The 26,426-nt window shown below is 39.2% G+C and overlaps 1 protein-coding gene across 1 annotated transcript in view; it reads left to right on the top strand.

Moving 5' to 3' along the window:
* Nucleotides 1-26,426, top strand: part of Pacrg (parkin coregulated) — a 539,156-nt gene that overhangs the window by 301,292 nt on the left and 211,438 nt on the right. Inside the window, exon 4 of the mRNA XM_004639430.2 lies at nt 9,917-10,066. Within this exon, the coding sequence (XP_004639487.1) occupies nt 9,917-10,066 (150 nt within the window). The remainder of the gene's footprint in view (nt 1-9,916; nt 10,067-26,426) is intronic.

Raw genomic sequence — 26,426 nt, 5'->3', positions numbered from 1 at the left:
TTATGTTTTCAACTTCTAGCCAAACTGAAAGGTGCCATAGAACTTACCCTTTTCTACTTTCACCTTTGTTTTCTTTCAGAATGTCCATTGCCATATTACCAAATGCCTCGCACTAAGTGACGTTCACAGCCCAGCTCTAGATTTTACTGTTCTTAGAGCTTCCTTAGATTCTCCTCTCTGCTTCCTGCCATAACTAGTCCTAACTAACCAGTCCTGCCCTAACTAACTGGTCCTGACCTCACCCTGCTTCCTCTCCCCTGCAGAACTCTGTAGCTTCCTGTTTCCTGTTACTTGGAATATAACTGTGTGCTGCAGCCTCTAATGGACTGACTGGTGCACAGTAGATGCATGAAAAATATTTGCAAAATTAATTTAATAAGGTACATAACTGCTATCCATACTGAAACTTGCGTGGGTGCCATAATCAAAGGCATGAAGTGGCTATTTGGGCCTGCCACAAAATCATCATGTCCTGCATAAAAACTATTATGTAAGGATGCCTAATTTGCAACAACAAATAGAACATAATGATATAATGCTCTGTATTTATTGCAAGCAGTGGTGAGAATAATTTCTGTTTATTCATCTAAACTCTTCTGTGATATTCTTTTGTTTATGTGCAGCAACTTACATTTCTGATCAGGCCTACAAGGCAGTGACCCTGGCTGCTAATAAAGAACAGAACTAACACTGACCTACAAGCAGAAGAGACACCACACTGTGGCATCATTAGGAGAGCTCTAATGAGTAAGGTCATCCAGCTGTAAAGGACAAACATGCATGACACAGCTAAAGAAATTTCAACAACAACATTTTTAAAAACAAAAATATTCTTCAAGAAAGAATCCCAGTGGAAAAACCACCAAGGAAAGATAAAATATGAGAATCCATATTGTAATACAAACAATGATTTGAGAATTCTTTTCAATTAGAAAGGAACAAGTACATGTAAAATGTATTATCCTTTATTTTGTAGTCTAATCATTTCACTTATGCATCTTGAAATTTCCCAGGTAAATTATTTTAAAAAGGATAATAACTGCAAAAACAATAATGGTTTTAATTTAAGAATATGATTTTTTCTGCAACTATGGAGAAGAGATATATTACTTAATATTATTTTGGTTACAAGATACAAAAAAGAAAGTTGACTTATTGTCTCAGTAAAGGTTGCTTCATAATTCACATATCTGAAAAATATTTTAGACATGGTTCAATCTGATAGCTCAATATTGTCACTCTTTTCTCCATTATATGCAAAGCCATACTAAAGCCAGCTCCATTCTTGGCATCAAGATGCTCCAGGTAAACCTCAGGACTATACACTTACCTATTTGCACCTCTAAGAAAAATCAAGCACCATGGACTGTATTTTCAGACAAAATAAAAAGACAATGATTTGCATGACTGTAACAACCTAGCACATGCCCACTTGTTTCAAAGAATTATGACCTTGGGAGATAGACCATAGTGACTTGATTAACTAGGGTCGTGTAGCCCGTAGTGTCACAGGGGAGGCAAAAGAGGAGAGCTGGTTTCCCAAAACAATGTAAATTCTATGACAGAGTCATCTATTGAGTGCCACCTGTCTGTCTGTCTTTAACATTTCTCAGTTGTCCAGTAATACACAAAGCTGGGTCTAGCTCTACCACTGGACTGTGGACAGGAGAGACGTGTGTTCCTTTCAGACTGGAGCATTTCAAAGCCGAATGCAGTTTTTGACAATCTCTCTCTTCCTAATCCTGTGTTGACCATCCATGAAAAATGGTTCATCTGAGTTTTTGGGTTAATCTATTGCTCCAACAAATTTAACTTAGAATGACCAATTCAAATACTGAAGTGAAAATCCATAGCTACTAAGGAAAGTGTAATCTGGAATCTTGTATTTTAAAATACTTTCTGAGAAAGTCAACTGAACTTTGTGATACTGATACTAAAGACGTGTTCCCTCTGTTGCTCCTTGAGAGTTCATGTGGCACATTTGAAGTCCCCCGACCTGGACCTGTGTTCTAGTGCTAACCTACAATGTTGTGCGAGTTCATCCATCCTGCTGAGCTCAATTGATTAGCTCTTATCTCTAAAATAAAGAAACTCATTCATACCGCGGGGTGTTGTGATGCGGGGAGCTGGCGTAGAAGTGCCTGGGTATGAGCAAGCACAGACGTGTCAGTGTCGTACAGTTTGCTGTCTGACCATGGCTGGATTTCTGCCTTCCTCTTTCTCCATTTTTCATTCATTGTCCACTGCCTGCTATCTTAAATTTTCCATCTAAGTGTAGTCATAATGTAACCCCACGGGAATTGTGGTACAGCAGTAGTGCAGCGGCGAAGGCACACTGGGCACACTCCAACGCAGAGGTTCAAAGATCCCCTCAGAAGTGTTGACCATGCCCCTGCCCACTTGCCAGAGCCAGGCATCCCTCAGATCTGTGAGAAAGAAGCAAGATCACATCTAGCCCCTATAAACATAAAAGCAGAGGTGACAGGAATGGAGACTGCAGCCCTTCATGACACAGGAGATGGTAGAAGAAAGAAAGAAAAGGCGCATTTTCAAACTGAATTGAACATGACTCTTTCCCATTCTCATAAATTAATAGTTTTCAGTCCCCAATAGTAAGGCTCAATGTTTTACAAAATTAGAACAATATGGCACCAAACTTATTGGGTTACTTCCAGGGTTAAATGAGCTATACATGTGAAGATTTTTAACAGGGCATGTAACATACATATAATAACTGTTATAATCAGCACTGACTTTTTTTTTGTGGTATTGGGGACCGAGCTTGGGACCTTACGCTTGCCAGGGAAGTGCTTATGCCACTGAGCTATCTCCCTAGCCCAGCTTCATTATCTTCTACCTTAGCTAAGGGACACTTTTGAATGACATAGACTCAAATATTAACAGTTAAGTAAATACCAGTAATAAACATATATATAAATATAAATAAATATATAAATATATAAAAATCACACGCTTTTTTTTTTTTTGCGGAACTGGGGACTGAACTCAGGCCCTTGCACTTGCCAGGGAAGCACTTATTCCACTGAGCCATCTCCCCAGCCCCCCAAAAATCACATGCTTTTATATGAATATTGTCAGCAATCTTTAGGAAGGATACTGGGGTAAAGTGAGTTTAGACAACAATAATATAAAATTTTATAGTAAATCTAACAAAAATATACTTTATATAAAAATATTATGAAGCTCTTCTGCATACCTTAAAGACGACAAAAAATTGTTGAAGTGATGCCATTTTTCTAACAAAGATGTCTATTGTCTCCTTAATTTATTCTACAGTTGTACTTAAATGTTAATCAGAGGAGCAAGCATATTTTAACTTGATCAAATTGTTTCAAAGTTTGTCTTAAAAATAATAGGTTTAAGAAAAAATCATGAAAATATTGCAGGGCCAGCCAGATAGCTCAGCGTACTAAAGTACCTACTTAGGCAGAGCGTGACGTCCAGGGTTTGATCTCTGGTGTGCCGTGCCAGTCGCATCCCCAGAGCACACTGAGACAATGACTGAGACTGGGCACAGTGATGCATGCCTGTAATCCCAGTGCTTGGGAGGCTGAAAACAGGAGAATCACTTCAAGTCCGATGTGTGTGGTGAGACCCTGTAGACTCTGTACTAAAAACATTTAGATAGATAGATAGATAGATAGATAGATAGATAGATAGATAGAGGCCTTGAATTATAAAATATTGAAATATAAAATTATAATCAGGAAGAATAATGTTCAGTACAAAAGAGAAATATATACAAACATTCATAATTTTTATGAAGTTTGAAAGATATTTTTCTCTTAGATAACCAAATTCTATAATTATATGCATATCCTATATTTTATCTAAAAGTACTTTGTTATTGGAACATTCAGATTGTTGCTAATTATAAATAATACTAGTTTTGACATATTTTCATTTTACTCTTTGTGCGTATATGCATAGTTCCATAGACTAAACACCCACAAGTGAAATTGTTTGGTTGCTGTATGACTTTTATGGTTTTTAAGTGTATTGCTTTTCTAACTGTTCTCTAGAAAAACTAGAATGATTTACAATATGATGTTTATTCAGGTGTCTCTTCTCCCAAACTTGTTTCTACTTTGAGTGTTAAATTTTTAACACTTTTGTTAATATGATACTCAAAATTATAATATGAAAGCTTTCTTTTGTTTGGCCACAAATTAATTTGACCACTGTGGAATATTAATTGTTCATTTGTATTTATCAATTTTTTTATTATCTGCTTGGATCCTTAGCCCGTTTTCAATGAACCTGATTCATTCTTTTATTGGTGATGATAGCTATTTGCATATTAAGGATATTAACAAATAAAATGTCAAAGTAGTTCTTAGAATATATTGTTTGCTTTTTGTTTTGTGTATTGTTTCTAGTCAAAGAATAAAGAATGAGTAGAAGTGTTGCTGTTTTCTGATTCTATAGTAGCAAATCATATCTAATAGTACAAAATGTTCTCACTTTGCAAAAATTCATAGCAATAATGGATTTTATGCCTGAGAAAGTCATACATGTAGCTTATAACTATCTATGGTGAATAAATTTTACAGTTTGACTTAGAATTATTTTTCCTTATTCTTTAGAAATTTGTCTGTATCTAGAAGCTCTGTTTTCTTGATTATAGTTGAAAGTAGTAAACATTACAATCGAATCCAATTTTCTCAATAGAAAGGTTCTATAATGTCAGTAGATTCTTCACTTTAGACCCTTTCAAAAGCTTATATCTTGAGTTCAAAGTCTTCACTTACATCTTGACAATAGCTTTCAAGCCCATCAACACAAGAATAAACACAGTTCATCTCTTCAAAGCTACAGAATCGTATTCTTTTTGTATCTGTTAACATACTTTTTCAAAGGAAAGGAATTTTAATTCCAAGAAATTATCTTTCTTTAATTCGATTGGGACAATGAGAACAAAAAAGACTTCCAAATTGAGGCTATATCTTAATTTCCCAAGAATGAGGAAAGAAAATAGAGTAATAGAAATAATAGAAATCAGTGGTGTAAAAAATCCCTCTTGCATAGGTTAAGGGGTTTTTATAGTGTATTCTCTGGTTTTATTTTATAGCCACTGCATAGATTCTGAAGCCATTACTTGCTCATTTAGGAGGATTTAGCATTCCTTTTTAGATATTAAGTGAAGTGCAACAGTTGGAGCACTTGTGGTCATTCTTAGTCCAGTAACATTCATCACAACCATATTGATTCAGTCAAGGTTGCAATTAAACTATTTCTTCATAGCTACTAACACTATCTGTGATGAGAGAGATCATTAATGTACCCCTCCAAAAATGGCCAAGTAGGGTCGGCCAAATAGCTCAGCAGATTAAAGCATCTGCAAGCAGGCACAGGGACTGGGTGTTTGGTCCTCGGGCCTGCCATGCTGGCCCTGCCGCCGAGGCGCACTGAGAGGGCAATTGAGACTTGGGGTGTTGGTGCTCACCTGTGATCTTGGGAGGATCACAGTAGTGAGACCCTGAACACCTTGTAGACCCTTCCCTAAAAATTAAAAAAAAAAAGGCCAAGTAGCTATACATGTAGGCATAAACCAAATAACCAAAATTCAATATTAATGTTGTTTATATATACACATATATTTTAATATTCATATATATTATTTATTCCTTAATATATTCCATATTTCAAAACATTTCTCTAATAATTAAAGTTGGCAGGCACACTGTAGACTGTTTTATGCAAGCTTGGCATTATACCCTAAAAGAAAAACATTATAATCCAACATCCAAGAGCCACTTCTATGACCAAAGTCTTTCTGCAGTCACCCCATCCAGATACTTATCTCTTTTAATTCCCCCCGGAGGTCCTGCATTTGATCTCATGGTATGAACATAAAGACTTCCTTGTAAGCAACAAAAATCCACAAATTGGTGTGCGAAGTACAAGCCATTGTATATGTACTCAATCACACATTCATTTGAAGATGTTAAAAATACAGTCATGGGCCAGCCACATAGCTCAGCAGACTAAAGTTCTTGCTTAGGCAGATGCAGGGACTGGGGCTCGATCCCTGGCATGCTGTGCCAGCCCCATCACAGGGGTGCGCTGAGATGGCAACTGAGACTGACTGGGCGTGGTGGTGCACACCTGTAATCCCAGCTCTTAGGAGACTAAAAACAGGAGGATCACTACCAGTCTAATCTGTGTAGTGAGACCCTGTACTAAATACCTAAAAAGGAAAAATACAGTCAACACACCCATGTTGTTGTGTTCCTATATTCAGCCCTTCCTGCCTACAGTTTCGGAGGCATTTAGCTTGATATGGCATTGCAGCCTTCATAAGTGATAAGGAGGCATGAATAGGGAGAGCAGAAAAATCAGTAACTCAGGCTTCTGGCTCTGGGCTGGGGCTGGGGCTCAGTGGCATAAGAACCTGCTTGGCAAGTGCAGTGTCCTGAGTTTGATCCCTGGTACCACAAAAAAAAAAAAAAAAAAAAAAAAAAAGCAACAACAGCAACAACAAAAACCAGCCTCTGATTCTGTCTATTTTATAGGTGAGATGGAAATTCAGGGTCCCTTGAGCTTGGGAAAACTACAGCCTTGTGCTCCTTTTATACATGCCTACACACCCCCACATACTACTCATTGCTTCTAAATGACCCCAAGAAAGATATGATAAAATCAGGTAGAATGTCACTTTATTCCTTGAGACTGTGAGCCGGAGTCTTGGTGGAATCTCATCCATACAAGCTAAAGCAGAACCGCTAATGAAAGAATTTGCACCTAAACATCTGTTGGTCACAGGGATTTGTCTCTGCATCTGGGAGCTTCCCTATCTCCAGAGTGGGCTAAGTGCCCCTGTGATTGGCTGATCAAATATCCACTCTTCTTAGAAAGAAGGATCATCACAGTGTAAATTATTTAAGATATTAAACTTTTTAATATCTTCCATATCATATTACACACCCCAAGGAAGTGGTGCCTTATTTGTCATACTTATTTTTGTTTTTCCAATTTCTGGGCAGTGACAGGTGTATCATGCATTCTCGACAAATAGTTGATGAAGGAGGATTAGTAAATGAATGTATGTAAAAGGCTCAATTTAATTCCTGCCATTTCGAGGTACTCAATGCATGTCAGCTACTAGTGCTGTGAATCATGGCACACATCTGCATGGTCCGAAACACTTTGGGCCTCATTGATAGACTGTTTGAAAGAATGTCTACAGTGGCTGTTCTCAGAACAGCCCATATGCAGGACCCCTGTACCCTTATGATAAATGGAGCTGGGTCTTCCTGGACAAACAAAACAACTTATAGATTGAGTAGGACCAGTAAAAGACATGTCCCCTTCACCACGGGGCACCACACGGCACGACCTTCTTCCTCTCTGCCTTCCTGTGCTGCTCTGAAGCTTTGTACTCAAATTTCTCATTTCTAGGGCCTGTAGACTAAATTATGGTATTCTATTTTTAGTTGTTTGTCAGAAGATATGGCATGTCCTGCTGTGTGTCTAAATGCTGTAATAATGAGCCACAATGTTATGGAGTTCTATTGTTATATTTAAGTGGGCTCTCTAAGCTACAGCTAGGCCATCTCTAGTCATTACACCTGTTTACTTTCAAATCAAGCAAGATGGTAGGCTTGGCTAAACCACAAGTTGGGGGTGGGGGGGACTCTCTAGTATCCTCATGCTCTGGTTCCTACTTTGTTGTTGCAGGGAATGAAGAGACTTACAGTTTGTTTTTTTAGACCTTCCTAGTGGTTCCACAGGAAATAGCTGTGAAACCACTAAGTGATACTTTATGCTCTTGAACTTTTAACTAAGATTTAGTTTAATTCAAACTTACCCTGAATCCCTCCCTTGTGTCTGGCTAGTTTGTCCTTCGCTCTGTAGGATATAGGGTGGGCTGACTCTGAGCAGGTGGAGAGATGATCTGCAGCAATAAGAAAAGGCAGGGTATTAAACAGTGGAGAAAACCAGAAAGAAAAGAGGCCTGTTAGAGGGCAGGCAGGGTCCAGTGGAGGAGTCCAAGGAGCAGAAGAAGAGCGTTGGTGGGGATGAGGCCCAATGAACAGGGGAGCAAACATGAGGATGAAACCCCAGAGCCAGAGAAGTGAAAGTGAGCAACAGGCCAAAGGGCCAGGGGAGAAAAGGTGAGGATACAGAGCCAGACCAGAAAGGAGGTGACAGTGAGAGCTCAGGAAGAGAGGCGTGCACGTGAGGATGACAACTTGAGACCAGAGGGGTGGAGGTGAGGATGAAGACCCAAAGCAGAAAAGAGATGGTAAAGGTGAGGACCCAGGACTATAGGCATGTCCCAGATGATGAAAATGAAGAAGTAAGAGTAGAGGTGAGCATGCAGAGAGCATCATGAGGCAGATCTAGGGAGCTTCACAAATGTCAAGGATGCGAAATACATTTTGAGATTGTGTGACTTGTAACTGACCAAGTTGCACCATTACTAATGATAAAGAACATAATAGAAAGATCAAGGAGGAAAATGTTATATCTTTGGAACCCAATTTGAGGTGATGGGATGTTCAGGGCAATGGAAAACACGAGCTAGAGTTCAAGAACACCAGTGCTTCCTTGTGGATGTATGGACCTAAGTACCATCCTTTCTGATAGTCTAGTTCCTTCTGGCATGTGCTCTATGATCATAGGGTCATAGGCAGTCTTCTTCATTAGATACTAGGATGTCTTAGAAATAAGAGACTTTGACTTTTTGGAGATCTGGGGCATCCCATTTTACCCATCCCCACTGCTGAGCTTCTATCATACATGCTTTGGATAGTTCTCTTACTTAAATTATTTTAATCAAGACCTAGAAAGTGAGTGAGAGTCCCTAGAACTGAGGAAACTATGGCCAAGAAAGTGTCACTGAGTGGCCAACATTCACACAACCAGTGATCACTGTCCAGATTTCTGATCCTCTGCATTCTCCACTTGAGTGAATTGCACAATTCTGTCCTGTGGTGTTGGGTCTACAAGACAATTTACAGTCCCTTGTTCTTTCTCTGTAGTGCAGCTTGTTGCTTTGCACTCAGAACTGTTCTTTAAGACTGTTTCTGTCTCTGTGTTCTCTTATAACTTATTTTTTTAATATGTTTGGTACAAGGTCTCACTGTGCAGTTGGGACTCATACTGATCTTCCTCTTCTCAGCCTCACCAGCCTGTGGGATTACAGGTATGCACCACTATGCCTAGTCTCAGTGGCTGGCTCAGTGCAGCTGGGGGTAGGGCTGGCATGACATGTGGTGCCTGTGGGTATTGAATCCAATCCCTGCGCCTGCTTAAGCAGGTACTTAGTCTGCTGAGCTATCTTGCTGGGTCTCATCAATAAATGTTGTTGAATCTTTCTAATTGAACACCTTACAAGTTTGGCTTTTCTTCTCTACTTTCTTGATAGTTTATATATAATTACTTTATGTTCATGTCTACCAAGAATATTCTGCATTGGTAACCAGTCTATGGTTTCTGTACATGCATGCCACACCAAGCCATCCTTCCCAAATTATAATTTGTTCTATGGCAGTAGTTTTGAGGATAACATAGATTATTAGCTGAAAGATATCATTGCATAAAAAGGTAGCTGTTGTCAACCATTGCAGTAACCACTATATATAGTGACATTAGGTGATCTTCTGTCTTTCATCCACCTGTCCTTCTATTCCCTCTCAGACAGTCAACCTCTTATCTTATGGGAAAATGAGCTGCATTTTAGAATTGGTGAGAACCCGAGCCAGCTAAGAGTATAAGCAGTAGTCAGCAGGATCCTGCTTTCTGCACTGGGGCTGCAGAGCATCATTCAGAGATATGGCAATAAAGGTCCATTAGCCATCCCTCATAGAGCATGTTTACTTAAATGCATCAACAAGACGTTACAGAATTCAGGCTTGACCTTTTCTGTTTGTTCCTTTCCCCTGTCTAGATGCCTTGAACCTCCGGAATCGACAGGTGATCTGCGTGACCCTCAAAGTCCTCCAGCATCTGGTTGTGTCGGCTGAGATGGTAGGCGAGGCTTTGGTGCCCTACTATCGTCAAATCCTCCCCATCCTGAACATCTTTAAGAATATGAATGGTGAGTTATCCCAGGGATCAAATGTCTTTCAAACCCTAAAAATGAGGGTGGCTGGAAGTAGAGTTAATGAGCAACACATTTCACATTCATCATTGCATATGAAGCACAATCCATTTGGAGAGCTAAATGCCATACTCCTACCCTTTCTCCTGCTACTCCCTTCAGAAACAGTAAAATTAACAATTTCATTTATTACTCATACATATGGCTCCCATAGTACGGGAGCACTGACACACTTCTATGAGCGTCCAATAATTAAATGTAAAGTTGTTTTAATAGTTCTTGAATATGTTAGCAGATTTTGAGTTTCTTCTTTTCCTTTATAGTAAATCTACTGAAATACATACTGTTAAAGTTTTAATGGGTTTTTTTGTAATTAAAATAAAAATTTTAGGGGCCGGGGAGATGGCTCAGTGGAATAAGTGCTTCCCTGGCAAGCACACAGGATGAATTCAATCCCTAGTTCTGCCAAAAATAAAATAAAAATTTTAAAGAACCAAAATCTAGTGGGAGATTAGAAGTTTTATTTATTTATTTATTTGTTTATTTGTTTATTTTTGGCCGGCTCATCCCATGGTGGAGCTGTTGTGGCATATGCTGCTAGGGATCAAACTGTGGTCCCCTGCACCTGCCTAAGCTTGCCTAAGCAGGCTCTTTAGGCCACTAAGCTATTTTGCTGGCCCCTTGAAGTATTTATTTATTTGTTTGTTTGTTTTTGTGTTTAGTACAGGGTCTATGGGATCTCACTACATAGTCAGATGCATAATGATTCTCCTGTTTTCAGCCTCCCAATTGCTGGGATTATAGGCGCACGCCACCAAGCCCAATCTCAATCACTGGCTAAGCATGCTCTGGGGGCAGGACCAGCACAGCATGGGGTTCAAACCCGGCCATTGCATTCTGCCTAAGCAGGCCAGTCCTGCTTAGGCAGAGTTATCTGGGGGGGCCAGAGTTATCTGGCCTGCCCCACCTTGAAGTATTTCAATGTAGAGTTTTATATTTCTTTTTTTTAAAAAGGCAATTTTTAAAAACTTTGTGGTTGCTAATTATTAGTTTTTCAAATTAATTAATTAGAGTTACTGGATGCATGGTGAGTACATATGCAGATTACTCTATAAACCTTGGAAAGCATAGATGAGCCCAGATAAATCTGTTTTATCTATGAAGACATTAACAGGATGTTGGTGAGCTCTTTGCAGACAGTGGATATGTTCATTAACAATGTGATTTTCTTGAATTGATGTGAATCTAATTTTCTTTCTTGGTACTGACTTTGAAGTTCAAAACTTCTTGCATACTTGGAATAAGTCAACATGTGAAGTTAATTCCTGTCAGCCTTGTAAATAAGTTGGTACTTTAACAGAATGCTGCATGACAGTTTTGCAACATGAGAAATCAAACAAAAGTTTAGTGAATGGCAGCTCCTTATAAACATACACTTTGTCTAAAATCACTATTTTATATTATTACTAATTAGCTATGAAACCTGCTTCAGACACAAACTATTCACAAAATTGTGGAATTCTTAGAAACTCATTGAGAACTTTCAGTAGTATAGACCTAATGATGTGTTTGTTATCATATATATTTAGTAAAAAATACTTCAAAGGGGATTTGGGGAGTTGAAGAAGGTGTAAGGGAATGAGTTGATATCCACCCCAAATCATCTGAAGAGCTGCAGTTCATATGAACATTAGGATAAAATGGATAGCCTTTATGGAAAGAAAAGCAGGGTTTTTACTACCCCAACTTAATGTTCTTGTAATCACATGGAAAATAGCTATTTACATACTCGTCATTTGTAATTCATAATGTTTGCAGAAGCATCAAATATCCATGGATTTATTAGAATCATTCTACAGCTGTACATGTTAAGTTCCGAATCATAAAGGAAATTCTCTGTGCATCGTATTTATTTATTATGTATTTGGTATATGGTCTCACTGTGCAGTTCAGACTTACAGTGATCCTCCTATTTTCAGCCTCCCCAGCACTGGTATTACAGTCTTGGTGGCTGGCTCAGTGAGCCCAGAAGGGGGTCAGCACATCATGTGGTGTTTGGGATTGAATCTTGGTCCTTGAGCTTGCCTGAGCTGGCACTTAGTCCACTGAGCTATCTCACCAGCCCCATTCTTTATATTTAGATTCTTGTTAATATGAAGGGGCTGGAGCTAGGTAGATAGAGAAATAGAGAGAAGTAGAGATGAACAATAGAAGACAGAGAAAGGATAAAGTTGTTTAAAAAAAACAGGAAAATCAAGGAACAGCCACCCTATAACATACTAGATTTTTTTTTAAATTGATTTCATTGAGAAACAAATAGCAATAAGTTTCAAAACTGATTAATAGGACAGTTTCAATAATTAGTACATTACGTATTGTCGTCTTCGTAGTGGTCATTGATAGTACAAGATGCAGACATGATATCCTATCCAAACACTATTAGTATAAATTTTTCTTCTCATTGAATTAAGAGAAAGTAGCTGTATATCTATCTTATTTTGTATATACAGATACAAAATGGTCCTTCATTTGTATCTCCTTTTTTTGTTTAGTTTTGTCAGAGATGGGTATTCCATTGCCATTTCAATATTGTACCGAATGCCTTCAGGGCAGGATCTCAGGATAAATCCTGAGGGGATTTCACTGACCTTATCAGACCCAAAAGCTACAACTCTTGTTGCAAAGGTCCTGCTTTACCTTGGTCTTAACCATCCAGCAGAAAAGTGTAAAAACAAAATATAAGAAGTAAAGCCATGCTGCTATGTTGAGCTGTAGGGGACTCAGGTCAACAATTTCTGATATTGCCAGTCAAGCGGAAGACCCAATACTATTATGAGCTACTGGACTCTTTTAGAATATTTTGCTGAGTTCACACACCTATAATATTCAAATAACAGAACTTAACAAAAAAAGGGCTACAGATGAATGTCCATTTTGTATCTGTGTATTCAAAGTGTTTAGGATAGATATATAGTTACATTCTCTTAATGAATAGAGTGATTTGTTCTAATGGTGTTTGTAAATAGGATATCATGTCCATATCTTGTACAGCAATTAACCACTAGGAAGAATGTATACAATGTGTTAATTATTGAAACTGTCCTACCAATTTGATTTGAAACTGTCTCATTGCTATTTGTTTATCAATAAAATTATGGGGAAAAAATAAAATACACTTACTTTATAAAAATAAATAAATAAATAAATAAATAAATAAATAAATATTGTAGGTAGGTGAATTCAGCAAAATAATCCAATATAGTCCAGTAGTCCATAATAGTAGTGGGTTATCCATAGGACTAGCAAGATCAGAAGTTGCTGACTTGAGCCCTTTATAGCTCAGCATATTAATATGGCTTTAATTTTCATACCTCTTTATTATACTTTTCTGCTGGATGGCTAAGACCAAGACAAAGCAAGACCTGTATAACAAGAAATGTGACTTTTATGTCTGACAAGGTCTGTCAAATCTCCTCAGGATTTAGCCTGAAACTCTGTACCACAGTTTGTAGATCCTTTGTCAGTGTCAGCCATGTGGATGAGTCACGGCCATTGCTTGGCCAGTCAGCTCTCTGTGAAAGCCTGAGAGAATGTTTTCTCCCCATGTGACTCTCCTTAGGCACACTCTACATCATTGATCACTTTCCTCTTAGCCCTATAACCTCCTTGATCAGAAAGTTTGGGACACAACAGAGTTACAGGACGTTACATTACTGGTTCTCTTATGTCCTGAGTCCTCATATTAGTTAAACATGTATTTCCTCAATAATCTTCACAGAAACCATACATTATACATATATATATATATATACATATATATATATATACATATATATATATATATACATATATATTACTAATTCTAGTATTTTCTTATAAAAGTTACCTCTGTGTAGCATTTCTGGTTTTATTGTTTGTTTCTTTGGGGTTTTTTTGGTGGAAGCAAGGATTGAACTCAGGCCCTTGCGTTTGCCAGGAAAGCGCTTATTCCACTGAACCATCTCCCCAGCCCCATGTGTAGCATTTCTTCCAAGTGAGCATTTGCCTCTATACTTGAATATGGTAGAAAATGATCCTGCTCTCCCATGCTCAAGCATTCCAGGTTAGATAGCTACTATAACACCATGCTCATGCTATTGTCAAGAGTAAAATCTGGAATTTAAATCTACACATCATTCTGTAAACTTCTACACAAGAAGAAAAAGAGTGATGCTCAAAAGACAATTAGAACCTCCCCTGTAAGGAAGGAGTGATACATCTGCTGCAAAAACTGATACCGCTCTCCAATATCAAACAAAGCGACTAGTTTCTAGTGTTTCTTTATTGTGGTTCTTTCTTTTAACTTTGAACTTACAAATGTTTCTGTGCTAACAAAGGAAGTAGTTGGCTTTAGGAATATATGCCTATTAAGAGTTTATCACTGTGTAGGACCTTATTGTGCTGCTGAATTGGGCCGGGATGCTTCTATTGGAACTTTTCTCAGCACATGCTTCATGATTCTATGAACTGTTTCTCTGCAAAATATTTTTCTGATATTTAAGAAGAAATATTAGCTTCAGCTTCATTCTCTTCTTATCGCAGAAACCTGCCACTATGCTACCACATGTGTTCACCACATTTTCAGGGTTCCATTACAAAATTGAAGCACTCTAGCAATAAAAACTCAAAACTCTTCCTCCAAAGGGACTGCGTTATCCTAGCGCCAGTTCTGCCAGAAGAAGCTTATCACAGGATTTCCAATTACAGTAATATTTTCGCTAGAAAAATGAGTTAGCTTTAATGGTATTTTAATAAACCTTTCTCTCTGATTATAGATATTTTGACCATATTCACAGACCATAATACCAACTTTAAGCTGGTGTTTTTATAATAGATATAATAATTTCCAATTAACATTGTATTGGAAGTTTATAATATGTGTAGGAAAAATACTAATTTTCAACATATTTGAGAACAGTGTAACATGTTACTGTATTTTCCTCTTTTTTCTACTTGTCTTTTATGGAAATCATTGTCTTTTAAAACTCAGATTCAAATAAAGTTCTTTTCAAGTTCCAGTACAAAATCCTTTTTAGCATGAGACCAGATATAAATGACAGAAAAAGAATAAGAGAAGATACCCTTTCAAATATAGTGACCTGCCCTTCTGTCTGTCCCCTTGAAGCACCGATTTTAGCTTAGTTCTATTGTCTATTTTTTTTTTACAATGTATGTCCTGTTTTAATGTCAAATGAACTTTCCACATAGTCAAGGAAGAGGATGAAGCTGCGAGCAGTTGCCCACAATGAGAAGAGCCAGGCTGACCGTCTTCTTGGGACGCTGTCAGAAATACAGTTGGGCCAGGAGGTAACACTTAGAGCACTGTCACAGGTGATAGAACTTACAACCAGCCCCACAAGATTATTCTTGTTCTAGCAGAGGGAATGGCTTTGTGTATTTATTTATGAATAACACTTTTCACAGTGTTTAATTAAGCTGTGACTGGAAGACCCACTACCAAATCTAAGGTAGGAATTATAATGTGACAGAAAGAGAAACATTATAAAACCAGAAGCCATACATATGTATAATGACAGCTTTTTGTGAAGGTTGGCATGATAATTATAGAACATAAGTCCACTCTCCCCCCGCATTTTTTTTTTTTTTTCAGAACCGGGGATTGAGCTCAGGCCCTTGTGCTTGCCAGACAAGTGCTTATTCTACTGAGTTATCTCCTCAGCCCCACTCCCCCTTTTTATGGAGCCTGCTCTTGACTGGGATAAATATGACAACTATATCCTTATGCAGTATTATTACATATATAACAATGCACAAATATCTTGTCTCCTTACACAATGTTGTCTAAGTTGTTAGAGAGCAACATAACTAGGGGGTTGCTAGCATTGTGTGGGGCCCACCCATAGCCCACTGGGGACCTGCGTAATCTGAGGAGGGGCGCTCTCCTGGGAACACCTGCTGAGTGCCCTTGCCTCTCACGACCACGTGCCTTCTGAGTACCCAAATAAGCTAAAGGATTCATTCTAGGGTAGGCCATTCTCAAATGTACTGTTTCCTTGTACAATCCATAAGCTCAAATATGTGAAGGATGTTTTCTGGAATTCATATTTTAAACAGAGAAGCCTGATGGGGATAGACAAAGCCCTCTTTAGGAGATCCAAACTGATGTTAAATTTTGAGCCAATTTCTCTACATTTAAATGATGAGTGTTAGAGTCTAAATATATGGTTTTTCCAGTGACTACTTTGGAGTGAAAAAGAAAGAAGTGTTTCTCTAAAATATTCCTAGAATGTCTTTATTCTATAGCAATTTCATCTCTGCTATGTTCTTTCATAAATGTTATTAAAGGTTACAGAAAATTAAGACAATAGGAATGTTTAATTTATAGCTTTCAGAAATGAAACTACAAAATTAATGATGCGTTGTATTACATTTGAGGAACATAAGCCAGCAAATGATATTACATTTACAGCTAAAATATAGGCTTTGCCAGCAGATTAGGGCCGTCTGGTAATTCTGGTTCCTTATTTTGGATTCTTTATGCTAATTGCACCAGTAGTGCTTGAAACAATTCAGTCTCCAGTTATAGTATGCAGATTTCAACAATGCCATGAATTTGTGTTATCATCTTGCAAAACTAAATGTAATAATTAAATATCATGTCCCAAGTATGTGGATATCAAATTATCTTAAAATTATCAAAGAATAATCTAGGACATATACCACTATAGATCACTATAAATCACTAAAAGAGAGTTACAGTTTTTAATTCAAGTTTAGACATTAAAATATATAGGTAGTATGAATGCATTAAATTTGACAATTTTGAAATTTAATTTTTTCTTTTTTTGTGGTACTGGGGATTGAACTCAGGACCCTGAGCTTGCCATCCAGGTGCTTATTCTACTGAGCTATCTCTCCAGCCCTTAAATTTAATGGGGTTTTGAATAGATTGTTAATTCTGAAATGTGACTTGTAGAAAAGTAGAAACAATTATTTTATGTTTCTTTTCTCAAACAATCTCTCATGAGAATGTAACTGTTCTCAGGAAACCTGACTCAAACCCTTTAAGCAATTTCTATTGGTTCTATTATACCTGATCTCATTATCCTTTACATATTAATAAACTTTGGGAGGCTAGTTGTTTACCAATTTAAAAAAAAAGAAAAAGAAAAATAACAAAAATACTTCAGGTTTTCTGCCTTAAAAATGGCTTTCAGCGAGCATGGTGATACATACCTATCATCCCATACCCTGGGAGGCTGCGGCAAGAGGATCTCAAATACGAACCCAGCCCAGGCAACTTAGGGACTTAGTAAGATGCCGTGTCAACATTCAGATGCCTCAAAAAGGTGAGTGGGAGGAAGTTGTAGCTCAGTGAGAAAGCCCTGAGTTCAATACCAAGTATCGATAAATACACACATGCATACATACATACATACATACATACATACATACATACTTGTATAAAGTTTATTTCTCTTCATAGGGATTTAAATTTCATTTTGCAATTAGGCTTGTTCTGCATGAATTCAGAAGAATTTTGAGGTCATGATTTACATTTTGGATCTTCTTTTCAAAGTTCTGTAGAAATCATTAAATTTAATACATTCAAAAACATTAGATAGCCCTAAATATATTAAAATATTAATAGTAATGCCACCCTCAAATTTCTGAAATTAGGACCTTAAATTTTCATGTATATCTTGAGTCTCTGAGTACTTCTTATTTAGACTTGACTAATTGGTTTCAAAAAGAATCCTAGGATCATAACAAGCTGGAAAATTTTGTGCAGTTTAGCCAAAATATCCCTTTTAGTTTCATAATGACAAAATATTTGTGCTGGCCTTTCTTTTCCTTGTGCAGATTATAGCACACCTAGTAATGTTCCATGCTCGACACCTTTATGGAACTAATTCACTTACCCAGCCTACATGACCAATCCTTCCTTGTTCTGTCTCCTAAGTGGCTTCCCTGTTTCCTGAGGCCACCCAGTCTACTTCCAAAGAAAAAGATGCATCCCACATCAAAACTTAATCTGTGTCGGATATTTCTATCTGGTGTACATTTCCACTGTAAACTATACTAGGCAATATCTAATCCCTTTTCCAAATAACAGGCCTTGAAGAAGTTATTAAAAACTTAACTTCCTCTTCCATCTACCCTTCTCCAACTTCAGTGTCTATACTCCTCCAGGTATTTTTTTAAAAGCAGAGGCTGGAAAACCTCTTGGGACAAGGACTGAGGAGCCTGTTTCTGCAAACACAGGTATTTGTGCAGTGACCTGAGAGAGTGGCCCAGGAGTGCAGGTGGTCCATGGAGACCACAGCATATACAGCCTTGGCTAATGTCCTACATACATGGTTAGTGCAAGAAGACCCTTTTGCCTTATGAGCTTATGGAATTAAATCTTATTCCTCCTTATTCAGACTGCTTCATATAATCTCAACTCAAATCTCCTTGTTTAAAAAAACCATTGGGAAAGGCGAGCAGTGACGTACTTCACATCTGCATGTGCTCTTCTTGGTAGACCTCTGTTCACATCTGCCCAGAGGGGAAAGTTATTCTCAGATTTGACTAAGAATCTAAGTCTGAAAACATGAGCCAGTAGGATGATGACTAGAGAAATGAGAATCTGGTTCTGAAGGCTAATTCTGCATAGTAGCTTCCAGTGTTCACCAGAACAAATAAATCAGCACATGCTGGGTGGTCTTAACAGCAGGCATTTATTGTCAGACATTCTTGAGACTGGAAGTTTAAGACCAAGGATTAGCAGGTCATGTCCTCTCTGCAGGCTCTAGGGAAAAGTCCTTTGCTGCCTCCCACTTCCTATTCTACCAGCAATCTTTGGTGTCTCCGGACTGTGGATACCTTAGTCCCATCTCTCCTACATCTTCTCAGGGCTCTTTGCCTTGTACCACATAGCTGTTTCTTCTCTTCTCATAAGAACACCTGTTCTCCTAAGAATGGTATTAAGGGCAAACCCTTTTCCAGTAAGACCTCACCTTAACGAATTACTTTAGCAAAGAAAATCTCTCTCTCTCTCTCTCTCTCTCTCTCTCTCTCTCTCTCTCTCTCTCTCTCTCTCTCTGAATGTGTTTTGCAGCCACTTTTGTTTTCTTTTTATTGGTACAATTTAGATGTACATAATGATGATATTCATCATAGCAAATTTATACATGTACATGATTTATCTTGCTGTTTTTCCTATCTTCCTCCCTTCTTTCAAACCTCTCGGGCCTGGGGAGATAGCTCAGTAGAATGAATGCTTGCCTGGCAAGTGCAGGGTCCTGAGTTCAGTCTCTGGTACTGTGAGGAAAAAAAAAATCAAACCCCTCTTCCCTCCTTCTTTGCAAAAGCTTTCTTTCCATTTTTTTCTCTTCTTTCTTTCCTTGTCCCTTCCTTCCTCCCTCTTCCTCCTTTACTCTCCTTCTCATATGAACATTTCTTCCCTTTTTCCATTATCTATTATACATTTTGGTCTTTATATTTTCAGTGTCTCATACGAGAGAAACAATGTGGTATTTAAACACATGGGTCCCGTTTATTTCCCTGATTATGGTCTCAAGGTGCATCCATTGGTTAAACCAGAAATGTCTTAGACTTATCCTTCTTTATGGCAGAATAGTACTCTATTACATGGACAAAGTCCCATATGTTCTTTATCCATTTGTCATTTGATAAGCATTTGGTCTGTTTCCAAGATGTAGCTATTATGACCCATGCCACTATAAACATGGTTGTGCATACATCACTGTGGTATGATGTTTTTAATTCTTTTGGGAAGATACTAAGAAGGGGAATATCTGGACTGAGTAGAACTTCTGATCCTAGTTTTCAGAGGAATCTCTCCACTAATCCCCACAGTGCTTGCACCAGTCTACATTTCCACCAACAGTAGAGAAGGGTTCCTTTGCCCCTCAACCCCACCAGCATTTGTTACTGGTTGATCCCTTGATATTAGGCTTTTCTGGAGTGAGACAGAATATCAGAAGTTTTCATTTGCATCCAATTACCAGTGCTTTTGAATATTATTTTCTATATATTTATTTACGGTTTCTACTTCTTCATCTGAGAAGTGTCTATTCATTTCAGGAGCTCATTTTTTTATTGGTCCTTAAATTTGTGGTGGCTTTTTTTTTCTGAGCTATTTGTATATCCTAGATGTTAGTCCTTTGTTTGAGGAACAGCTGGCAAATATTTTTTCTCACTCTTTGGGTTGTTTCTTCACTTTGTTAGTGATTTCCTTTGGTGTGCATAAGCTTTTTAATGAGGTCTCAGTTCTTGGTTCTTTGTGATATTTCCTGTATGACCCAGCTTTGTTCATAATGCCTTTGCCTACACAAATGTCTAAGTGCTCCAGCTATTCTGCCTCCCAGCAAATTTAGGGTTTCTGTTTTAATATTCAGATCTTCGACCCATTTTGATTTTAGTTTAGTGCATGCTGAAAGATATATGTCTAGTTATAATCTGCATCATGAGGAAAGCCACATTTACCAGCGTCATTTATTAAAGATGCTATCTTTTTTCCAATAAAGGTGTTTGGCTCCATTTTCAAAGATTAGGTGGTTGACTATGTTGAGAGGTGTTTCTGCATCTTCTAGTCTATTCCATTCATCTTCAGCTCTGTTTTATTTTAATTCCAATATCATGCTATTTTTATCATAGTAGCTTTGTAGTATAATTTCAAGTCAGAGATGGTGATGTCCTCTGCCTTGCCTTTGTTGCCCAGAATAGCCTTTCTTTTTCTAGGAAAGACCCAATTTTTAGCGAAATTCTACTCTAAGGCTCTGAGGACTGCAAGGATGGCATTTGTTGTACAAGGCAACTGGGCAAGAGGCCTAAGCCTCTCAGAACCCAAGTAGAGCTTAAACCAATAAATTAGTGTTCACCTGGTGGACCAGGCTGGGAAACTATTCTGGACAAGCAGAATAGCATGTGGAAAAGCAAGTGGGGGCTGGTGTGGTGGTGCACAAAGTTTGATTCCAATCTTTGCAATTTAGCAAGACCTTGCCTCAAAAAGAAGGATGTGGGAGATTTCTAGGGTTGTAGCTCAGGGTAGAGGCCCTGAATTCAATCCCTAGCATTGTACAAAGAAAGAAAAATGGAAGGAAGGGAGAGAGGGAGGGAAGGAGGGAGAGAGAGCGGGAGGGAACAAAAAGAAAGGAAGGAAATGAGGAACAAAGGGGTAAGCAAAGGAAGGGAAGAGAACGTAAACAAGAAAAAAGGAGACAGAGTGCAACAGCCAAGAAGAATGAGGGCTCTGGCATCAGAGTTTCTAGGCTCAGCCCTGTTTCCCAGCTGGGTGATCTTGGATAGGTCATGCAACTCCTCTGTTTTCTCCATCTCCTTTCCTTAAAAAGCAGTTTATTGGGGGCTGGGGAGATGGCTCAGTGGAATAAGTGCTTGCCTGGCAAGCACAAGGACCTGAGTTCAATCCCTGGTTCCACCAAAAAAAAAAAAAAAAAAAAAAAAAGCAGTTTATTGACCTTTAGAGAAACAGAACGAGCATTAACTTGGTGGGAGTGAGGAGAGTGAACTACCAAATCTGAGTGGCATGGCCAATATAGTCAGACTCCCTGCACAAACCTCCCTTCAGCCAGTCTTCATTCCCTTTGGCCCTCATTTCACTGCAGAGGAGGGATGAAGTGTTTAATCACCAGGCCAGATCCAGAGGTTTACAGATCATTGTCTGTCCAAATGGACTATTGGAATCTCAACCTCTTTCCAAGAGCAGCACAGTTTTCAGCTTATAAATGGCTCTTATATTTACAGTTGAAATCTAAATCTTTCCACGTAGCCGTGTCTGTGTGTTTCCCCCACATCTCCGCTCTGCCCACAGTGTTGATAATATCCTGGCTCTCTGCTGCCCTTGCGGGGAACAGGATCAGATGCAGAGCTGCAGAGAAGCTCATGGCTCAGCCCAGCTCCACAGCCCGAGGTCTCAGGGCAGGCAGGCTGCGCTTCAAATACATTATCCAGGGAAGTCCCATTCGTTGCTTATGGCAACATGACATATGCTGAGGACTGGCCCTGGGACAGGCCCTTGTGCCCACTGCCTACCACCAGGATGGGCCACACAGACCAATGTCTTTGCCTGGCCATGAGTGCCCATCCCACAGCAGAACCCAAGACTCTTGGGAGCATCCTGCTTTCCCACCTCAGCCTCTCAGAGCCCCTGCCTGCTCTGGCTCATGCTGGCAGAATGAATGGCTGGCTCTTCTAGGCACTGCTAAGCCTTCTGCATTGCGGAATCCTGATTCTGGGACTGTCTGCTCACAAGAGTGCAGATCTAGTAGAGGTTTGGGAGGACTGTCTATTCATTCAACCTCGTTGCGAAGCCCTATGTTTGAAATATGTGTTTTGTCACTCTCCCTTCCCTCCTGAAGTCACCCAACATGGATCTAAGGACAAAAGTTATTTGATTCCACATGGCTTCTAGTCCCTGGCCAGGAGCAGTCCTGCTGCTAGCTGGAAACCTAATCGTTTGAATCAGAAATTTCCACCATTTCAGTAAAAGCCTTTAAGACATGCTTGGAGAAACCTGTACAGTATATTTTAATGTATTCTAAAACTCCAGTGGGCCCCAAATGAGCAGATATTTGCCCAGGAGAAAACAGTGCTCTCTTCTATTAATCGACTGCAAGAGAAGTTTTACTTAATCTGAGCCAGAAAGTAAGCAGAGATCTAGGCTTCAAGGAGGGGTTCCTTTATTCAGTCAGTTCCTATTTTGTACTTTTGAAACCATCTAAAAACCATCCTAAAAGTGCTGATAATTAAGGTCTTGTTCTCATTTTCCTTGATAGGCAAATCTTTCATGAGAACCAACAAATGACATTTTAAAGGTCTCTTGGTGGACTCTGCCAAGAAGATAAGAATGTCACTAAGTGTAATTGTTATGTTGGATAGTCACATTCATGACATGACTAAGGCAACTTAGAAGGGGAGTGGACAATGAAAGCTTTGTTCCACAGGGGGTCTCCCGGGCCTGCGTAAAGCTTGATGGGGACTGGGTTGATTCAGTCACTCCAAGTTTCCTAAGCGCTTTGAATCACATTCTTGATTCAGGGGATCACCCCAATGTTGGCATGCTCAGCTTGGACCTGCCCTACACTGGAAGCTTGTCTGGGAGAAGGAATGGGTGGCTTTGATACAGGGGATGAAACTCCCAATCTGAAAGATACTTAGGAAGACGAGTTTATGTTCTCTAAAACAGAATAATAATCCCCAGTACTGCCAAATAATAATAATAATAATAATAATAATAATAATAATAATACAGAAGAATGAATTTTAAGAACAATGAAGGTTAAGAGTAGAATATATTTATTGGGGGAAAGAAAGAGAGAGAGACAGAAGAGGGACCCAAATGGGTTGTCTGGGAGACTGCCTCTTCTAGGGACTTTTATAAAGCAAAACCATGTGGTGAGGTGGGTTTAAAGTGGAAAACATAGGGCCGGCCAAATAGCTCAGTGGATTAAAGTACCTGCTTAAGCAGACACAGGAGCCAGGGGTTCAATCCCTGGGCCTATCGTACCGGCCCTGACCCCAAGGCGTGCTGAGATGGAGACTGAGACTGGGCATGGTGGCACGCACCTATAATCCCAGCACTTGGAAGGCTGTAAACAGGAGGATCACTATGAGTCCAATCTACATAGTGCAACCCGGTAGACCCTGTAGGCCCTGTACTAAATACAAAAACTAAAAAATAAATTGGAAAACATGGGGACTCACTAGGTGGGCATGAAGTGGAACAAACCTATGGCCAGCCAATAATATTATAAGCATAACTACTCAGATAAAATTTATTAAAGTGGGATCAAATGGGGAAGTGAGTCATGTAGCAAGCAGTCTTGAATAAGGAACAGAGGCTTTTTCTGCCGGGGTTGGGTTAATGACTCATTCTGGCTTTTTTTAAAAAGATGATTGATACCTATTTGTTTAATCTTTTGTCTTGTGGCCTGGCCCACAGGGCCTACAGCTGAGATGCCTGTCCCTCCCACAGTTGCAAGGTATCATGCCTTCTATATTGGGTCCTTTGCGGGCCTACCCCTGTCTGACTACCTACAACATTTCTGTCTCACTGAACTGCCTATAGCAGCTTCACCTCAATTTCCATGCCTCTGAGGTATGTGTATGCACACATGTGTGGTACTGAGGGTTGAGTTCAGGGTCTTCACACTGAGCTATATTCTCAGCTCTTTTTTATTTAGAGGCAGGCTCTTTCTAAGTTGCTATGTAGCCCAGGCTGGGCTCAAACTTGAGACCCTACTGCCTCAAATTCCCAGAGTGCTGGGTTTACAGGTGTATACTACCTCAGTGCTATGTTGGCATCCCACACCAAGCTTGACTAAGACTGTTGGGGGGGACACGTATTCTTAGTACCACTGCCCTCTTGAGCTGGACTGGCAGCCTCTTTGTGTCCCTGGGTACAACTGGCCCAGGTCCTGAGTGTCCCCACCCCAGCAGCCTGCTTTGCATACCTGCCACCCCCAGGTGCATGATGTATCTGTAGCCTAGATTCCCCCCTCCCCCCTCCTGTATCCTATCTAACCCCAAATCCTAGATTTGTTAGGCACCTGTCTATCCGGCTAGAATTCCATACTACACGAAGCAAAAAATGACATGACAAATATCCTTCTGTTGCTGTGAATTGACAGCGGGAGCAGACCCAAGCCCTATTTCCTCCAAGAGGAAGATTGGGACTCCTGTTGCCCACTGCAGGGAGCATCTGGGGCCACACTGAAGGAGTTACAAAGGATGGCTTCAGGATTCAGAGCAGAGTCCAGCAAGCATCCCCCCAACATGGACCCCCACATGGCCCCACACAGAGCCAGTTCCCTAAAATTCCCTTACCGTAGAAGTAGCCTGGAAAATCTGCGCCCACATTTACATGGACCCCACCATTCAAGAGAGTCCCATTTCAACTTCCTGCTACACTTATTTTGGTTTATTTTAGCCAAACATGACACTGCAGGAGAAATTTTCTACTTAGTGTGAAATCAGCTTTCCATTTTTATTGTCTTTCTTCAAAATCTGTATTTTTCACTTTGACAGAATAGAATATAAATAGCTCAACATAAGCTTAGCCATCAATGAAGGTGGAATTGAAAAGTACAATGGACATATTCTCCAGAAAAATTGCAAATATTATTGATATTTCCTTGCTTGCCTGCTTTCAGTATTATATCCTCATGTACATCTTGAATTAATGTTCCAAGTAATAAAGAAAAAAGTAATGGTGGAATGTTATTATGACTAAGCTCTATTCTATGCCCTCTAAGATCAATTTACCTTTTTTACTCTTAAATACAGTACTTCACTCTCAGCTTTTTGTGAGCCTATTTATATCCATTTTGAGTTGGCCATAGAATGAAGAAGAAAAATCACTCTTTACTCAGTGGCTTTTAACTTAGATTTTGCATAACTTATTACAACTCTGCCTCTGTTCCCTCTACATTTTATCTTAGAATTTATTTCTTGAATCTTGAAATTATTTTTATCACATACTAAATCACTAGTTAGTGATATAATATTAAAATTTTTAAACTACACTATAATTGGGCCATTATTACTTGATAATTTCCCATTATTTTATGGTTTGGTTTGACCTGTAGGCAAGTTGGATATTTATATGCCTAAAAGATTATAAGCAGTTTATGGTTCTTCTATCAGAAATTACTGAGTATTATATGTTTGTCTGTTTGTGTATTATAATTATAGCAAAGAGCTATCTAGCCGAATGACTTAGATATTGTGCTGCTTAGGAGGAGTGAAAATATGTCATCTTGTCATCTGAGTCCAAGGAAGCCCCCTAAATAGGACATGGAGACCTCAACTCACCCTGCCAAGTAGGATCTTGACTCATGTGAATGAAAAAGAATTTTCAGGATGCCTAGGCAGATTTATTTGGTAGAGTTAGAAAATATGAGAGAGCAAAGTTGGGTTTCAGCTGGTGCAACTGGGGAGATGACTCGGATGCAGTTCAGAGTGACTGCTCCACAAAGGTCCAAGGCCAGCATTTGGGAATTACCTGATGGGGACCACTATCTAGGGATCACTGTCCTGGCTCCACAGCCTTGGAGACATTCTAATAGCTTGAGGGGCCATTCAATTTGCATAAGATGGTTGTTACTGCTTGGGAGGAAAGTGCCTGAATTCTGAGTTTAGGCAATTGCTCCTGCTTGGGGGGGGGGGCGTGATCTTCTTATGGGGTGGGTAGTGTGCAAGATTATGCTTTCCCTGGAGCTCAAGGTGATTGTAGATTTTCGGACTTCTAGATGTTGTTGCTGCCTGGGATATAAAACTGGAAGGAAGAGAAGGAAGGAAGGAAGGAAGGAAGGAAGGAAGGAAGGAAGGA

The sequence above is a fragment of the Octodon degus genome, unplaced genomic scaffold, assembly GCF_000260255.1.
Source record: "Octodon degus isolate 3935 unplaced genomic scaffold, OctDeg1.0 scaffold00112, whole genome shotgun sequence".
Classification (NCBI taxonomy): Eukaryota; Metazoa; Chordata; class Mammalia; order Rodentia; family Octodontidae; genus Octodon; species Octodon degus.
This window is presented reverse-complemented; position numbering and strand designations above follow the sequence as displayed.